Source organism: Salvelinus sp. IW2-2015, linkage group LG4q.2, assembly GCF_002910315.2.
Source record: "Salvelinus sp. IW2-2015 linkage group LG4q.2, ASM291031v2, whole genome shotgun sequence".
Lineage (NCBI taxonomy): Eukaryota > Metazoa > Chordata > Actinopteri > Salmoniformes > Salmonidae > Salvelinus > Salvelinus sp. IW2-2015.
In genome coordinates this window covers 9,996,629-10,002,628 of record NC_036843.1, presented here as the reverse complement: position 1 = coordinate 10,002,628, position 6,000 = coordinate 9,996,629, and the positions used below count along the sequence as shown (strand labels likewise).

Here is a 6,000-nt window from a genome sequence, read left to right as displayed (position 1 = left end):
GACAGATGGAGGCTCTCTACCTGATCAGCCCTGCTCTGCTGCTGGGCCTCCAGGCTTCCTCCCATCACGCTGTAAACACTGATCCACCCGTCAAACGAGGCCGCAGACAGCAGCGCTGGGTTCCTGGGACACCACTGGATGTCAAAGCACCACTGGTTGGTGGTTGGTAATTCATAGATCACCTAGAGAGACGGGAGAGAGATTGGATCACCARGACATTGTAGAGACAGATCACCTAGACAACAGAGGCATCTGAAGAAGCCCTGGGCAGGGAAAGATGGCGGGGGCCTTGTGATGGAGGCCATATACACCACATGACGCGATGAGYCCTTCAGAACAGAGCCGAAAAGCAGGTACCTCTCCAGTGTTTGGGTTCCAGCAGAGGATCCTGTTGTCTTTAGCACTACTGAGCAACAGCTCTGGGTCTGCTTGGCTCCACGCTATGGACAGAAGTCCCCTGAGGAGGAAAAACATCAAGCCATCATCACCGACAGTCGAGGATTTCTCTTTTAACTTCAACTATGAAACACAACAGCCGCCAAGCTAGAACTAATTATACTTTACTAATCCCTAAAAAGGAAATGTGATTGAACCACTTAATACATACACCATTAAAAACACAACAAACGACATAGACAAWTAAAGTAGCACATCCCATCCCCAAAAATTATTATGTGGATTACTATTGTTAGATATTACTGCACTGTTGGAGGTAGAAACATGAAGTATTTAGCTGCACCTGCCATAACAGAGACCATATCATCACCATCATACATAACAATTCCATTTAAAGCAATGTGAGGCACAATGTCCCCAAGGCTCACCTTGTGTGGTTCTCCAGAACTTTGAGAGGGGACGTGGCAAAGCGCAGGTCCCACATCTGAATGACTGGCATGCGGTCATCTTCTGAGGCCAGGACCAACTGTGTGGCCACCTCAGGGTGCCAGAGCATCCCTGAACAGTGCATCTACAACACAACACTACATCAGACCAGAGCAACCCTGAACAGAGCATCTACAAAACACCAGAGCATCCCTGAACAGAGCATCTACAACACAACACTACATCACACCAGAGCATCCCTGAACAGAGCATCTACAACACAACACCACATCACACCAGAGCATCCCTGAACAGAGCATCTACAACACTACATCACACCAGAGCATCCCTGAACAGAGCATCTACAACACTACATCAGACCAGAGCATCCCTGAACAGAGCATCTACAACACCACAGCCTTTCAACATTTCTACATGCCATGTTGTGTGTTAACTTCTGGTATCCATGTCACACTGTTAACTTCTGACTAGAGTCAGTATGAGAGGGGAGCTAATATGATACAGTCCAGACTCCCAGTGGTTCCTTTGGACAGACTACTGTACTCACCCTGTTGCTYTGGTCACCAATCTACTGTACCCACCCGGTTGCTGTGGTCACCAATCTACTGTACCCACCCGGTTGCTGTGGTCACCAATCTACTGTACCCACCCTGTTGCTGTGGTCACCAATCTACTGTACCCACCCTGTTGCTGTGGTCACCAATCTACTGTACNGTTGCTGTGGTCACCAATCTACTGTACCCACCCTGTTGCTGTGGTCACCAATCTACTGTACCCACCCTGTTGCTGTGGTCACCAATCTACTGTACTCACCCGGTTGCTGTGGTCACTAATCTTGATGATGGGCTCGTTCTTCCTCAGGTCCCAGACCACTGCTTTCCCACTGGGGTTTGCAGAGGCCAGGATGTGTTGGACCTGTCTGTTCCACGACACTACACTGATATCTTCAGGAGGCTAGGTGGACGGGGAMAGAAGGAACAGCACTGTTASAAATATAGATATTCCTCCAGGAATTATTAACCGGAGAATGTCACGGCACACATTTTAGAGATTAACAACAACAAAAAAGTGTTATTACACATTAAAAAGCTAAGCCAAAATTCCCAACACTGCCAATTCCCAACACTGCCAATTCCCAACACTGCCAATTCCCAACACTGCCAATTCCCAACACTGCCACACTGTGGAAGACTATCGTCACAGGCTATTTCTTTGAGACTTCAGTAATATCTTGATAGGAGGAAGTGTTATGTTATTTAACATTCCCACCAGCCCACACATGTTACAGCCACCACACAACAACCACACACAGGCTTTCACTCTTACCTCACAAAGCTACAAAGAGGGGAAACATGGAGAAAACGGTTCAAAATTCAATMAAGACTCATTCCAGGGATTTAAATCACCCTGGAATACCCACCATTTTGATTTAGAGAAGAAGTTCAATGGAAACAGAAGAGAACGGGACAAACTTCCCCAGAGACATTTACCTGTGACTTTGTCCCAGGTGTCATTGGATTGCTGAAATTGTTCAGATCCCAGATGTAGATCTCTGAATCGTTTGCCCCTGACGCCAACAGATTACTCTGAGAGAGAGAGAGTACATTCAAATGAGAAAAAAATACATGTGGGGAATGATGATACTGTACAGAACATTGGATTGAACATATCCTTTAAGTGTTCATATTAAAAGCTTCATTTAATGTAATTTAGTAGCTATTTTAAATTGCATGCCAAACTACAAGTGAGAATTGGCCAAAGACTTGACGGGCTGCTACCATTATTACCTGAAAGGGGTTGAAGTCTAGTGCTCTGACAGGCCCAGTGTGTTTGTCAGACTGTCCTATTATTGCCTCTTCCCCTGATGTTACGATGGCTTCTGGGCTATACACCGTTACCGTGCCATTATCACTGCCTCCAATCAGTCTCCCTCCCAAACCGTCTTCTCCTGCTCCAAAGTTTACCCACACCAGACTATGCAGCCTTGGGCACAGATATCAAATCACATTTTATAGGTTGAATCATATGTATTGATACAATAATATATTAACTTGATAACTCGTATAGTATTGGGTTAGCAGCTCATTTTGTTYCTTACCTGTTAGAAGTAGGTAGGGACCCCTTGAGTTTCATGTCCAGYGAAGGATCGGCAAAATCCACCTGGAATATTTCCAAGGCGGCAGTGGTGTTGAACGACGCATCCAGCTGCTGAGCTGACGTGCCTGTTCGTCAACACAAACAGACCAAGAAAGAAATCGAATAAAATCACAAGAKCTCAAGAGTATGTTATTCAGAATTCAAAGTGAAGCCTGTTATCATCAGTTACAGGTTACAGGTCGCAGTTGTAAATGAGAACTTGTTCTCAACTTGCCTACCTGGTTATTAAATAAAGTTGAAATTAAAAAAGAAATACAAATAAATATCACTCCTGATTTTAGAAGCCTGCTCCCAAATCTGTTTATGCACACTTGGCAAGTTGGCTAGATAGCATAAACAGATCTGGGAGGCTACTGGCAAGAATGCCTAAACATCTGTAACTATTTACTGTATAAGTGCATGACAGTCCTGATACACAAAACAGTTCTACCCTACCTAGGGTTAGGTAGAAGAGTTAGGGTTAGTGCAGGACAGGTATGGACAGGCCTGATACAGGTAACATTTGTGCCCTACCTAAGGTTAGGTAGAAGAGTTAGGGTTAGTGCAGGACAGGTATGGACAGGCCTGATACAGGTAACATTTGTGCCCTACCTAAAGCCAGGCAGATAGGGTGGTGGGGGGCAGGACTCCATGCTGGATGAGCTGTCCTCTGGATCTCTTTCAGCCTCATCTTCCTCTATTGGGATAGGATGCCTCTATCAAAGTCCTAAATAATGGAAAACAAGCACTTTTAATGACGTTTCAATACTGGGGTGCATTCAGTTCGGTTCAACGTTTGCTACATTGTGTAGCAATGGTATGCACCAAACGGTGTGCACCATTCTTCAACAGCTTTTGAGGTCTGTTTGCTGCTGTTTGGTGGGTGTACCCTGATCAATATGGGTGTGACACACTGAGATACATACATCACCAGTGTGACCATTTGTAGCTAATCGCACAATATTGTGCAGCCAACCATACACAATAGCCCTCTGAGCCACCATAATCACACCGTTCTTCTCTTCAGCACCGTTTCCCTTGACTAAAACGTTTAACATAGCCCTGACGTTATGACCCCTGGAGTGTATTCATTACGCAAATTCTGTTGCAAAAATGTTTCCTCCAAACTGAAAAAGTTTTGCAACGAAAACGAGAGTTTCTATCGGAAAAATTCAGGTAGGTCTCTCTCAGTTGACTTCTTAAACGGTACAAAGTTTCCGTTGCAAGACGTAAGGAATAAACCCAAGGTACGCGCATTGTATTGGGCAGTAATGGATGTCATATGGGGCTAGACAACTTCTAAACACTAAGAACCCACCTACAGCTAACTGTCAAACGTTAATCGTTTCTMAATAATCAAAACAAAATATTGTAGGGCGTTACAGTAGCTAGCTAACGACAACAGATGTTGTAAAATAGTAATGAAGCTAGCTTACGCTAGCTACGTAACGTGTGGGTATGGTTAATAACCTGAAACATAATTTACTAACGTTAGAATAATCAATTCCAATCACGTCTCATGAATCAACAACACGAGAAACGAGCGTACCGTTAGATGGATAGCTGCTGGGTGATGGGAAAACGTTGAGCTAGCTAACATCCATCATTTGGTTAGCTAGTAATACACGTCTGCTAACGGCTTTTCTTCGCCGTAATGTATATGTTCTATAATGTTAGCTAGATAGGTAATGGTGGTTGAGCTATTAGCTATAAACCATCCCTGGTTCTACCAGTTTCTTTAGCTAGCTAACGGTAGATAGCTAGGCTAGTTACCGATACGTGTCATTGGCTTCTGCTAGAGCTACTAATGCTAGCTTGACAGCTAAATCATGCAGACGTGTCGTTCAGCTTATAAATCTAGTAAACTAGCTAAAAGCTAGAATAAATATATCCTAACACTATATTGTTAGTACCCCCATATCTTCATATAAAAATATAAAATACATACGTCGGAATTGATGATTAACAATCTTTCTAGCTACAAATGATGTAGAAAACCACCGGGCACTCCCAACGTAATCATGGATGTTTATCCTCTTCTACGGTGGCCGACATGGTATCAAATATCACAGCAGTCAGTATCTTGATTTGACCTGTAGCTGTGTTTTGCAATGTTTTCAGTTCAGCKAAGATTGTCTCGCCTCTTCATATGTCAGTAGTTGTATCCGTACTGGACTTGGTTGATGAAAGTACTGAATACATATTTTTCATTTTTTCACATCTATAACTATAAATTGTAATTTCCTGATGAACAATGTTGCAACTAGCTTCAGCCAGCCAAACGTACAGTACCTTCAGAAAGTATTCATACCGCTTGATTTAGTCCACWTTTTMTMTTTTTTTTTTACACACAATACCCATAATGAAAACATGTTTTAGACATTTTTACTAATYTATTGAAAATAGAAATATAGATATCTCATTTACATAAGTCTTCACATCCCTGAGTCAATACAAGTTAGAATCACCTTTGGACGTGATTACAGCTGTGAGTCTTTCTGGGTAAATCTGTAAGAGTTTTGCACACCTGGATTGTACAATATATGGTAGTGAGAGGAAGCCCGATGGCGGGCAGCGGGATACGATGGAACCAGATGGATTTTAGCCGATATTCTACACATTTTCTTATCGATGAAACGTTTGCTCTCAATACAGTTTTCTGTTCCCAAAACTATAATATGTTATGAAAAGAGTGGCCTAAGTTTTGCAGACTTTGCCCTTTGCAAAAGTTGTAAAAAAATTGCGTTGTTTAGAAGGGGCGCAAAGGCGAATTGAGTTATTGCATACGCGCACTTCACAGAGTAGGGGTTCCCTAACGGACATAACGCAGATGTGTGCAAGAACACGCCAATAGGATCTCGCTAGCTCATGCTTGGCTCATTTGTTCCCATTGGAAACGAGAGGAGGTGGTCTATCTTGGTTTACTTGTAAAATCTTTGATTCATTGTCGTCTTGGTAAGCAACTCTTTCTTCTTATTTTTTGAGATTGGGTTGGCGGATAGCATCCAACTTTTAAGGTGC

General features: G+C 43.1%; 1 protein-coding gene across 1 annotated transcript in view; it reads right to left on the bottom strand.

The window, feature by feature from the left end:
* LOC111963270 (protein transport protein Sec31A) overlaps nucleotides 1-5,049 on the bottom strand; it is an 8,097-nt gene extending 3,048 nt beyond the window's left edge. Inside the window, exons 1-9 of the mRNA XM_070443269.1 lie at nucleotides 4,928-5,049; nucleotides 3,592-3,706; nucleotides 2,942-3,065; nucleotides 2,631-2,826; nucleotides 2,334-2,429; nucleotides 1,657-1,797; nucleotides 825-967; nucleotides 358-457; nucleotides 4-182 (exon numbers count right to left, since the gene is read on the bottom strand). Coding sequence (XP_070299370.1) covers nucleotides 4-182; nucleotides 358-457; nucleotides 825-967; nucleotides 1,657-1,797; nucleotides 2,334-2,429; nucleotides 2,631-2,826; nucleotides 2,942-3,065; nucleotides 3,592-3,670 — 1,058 coding nt within the window. The 5' untranslated portion in view covers nucleotides 3,671-3,706; nucleotides 4,928-5,049. The remainder of the gene's footprint in view (nucleotides 1-3; nucleotides 183-357; nucleotides 458-824; nucleotides 968-1,656; nucleotides 1,798-2,333; nucleotides 2,430-2,630; nucleotides 2,827-2,941; nucleotides 3,066-3,591; nucleotides 3,707-4,927) is intronic.
* Nucleotides 5,050-6,000: the final 951 nt, after the last annotated feature.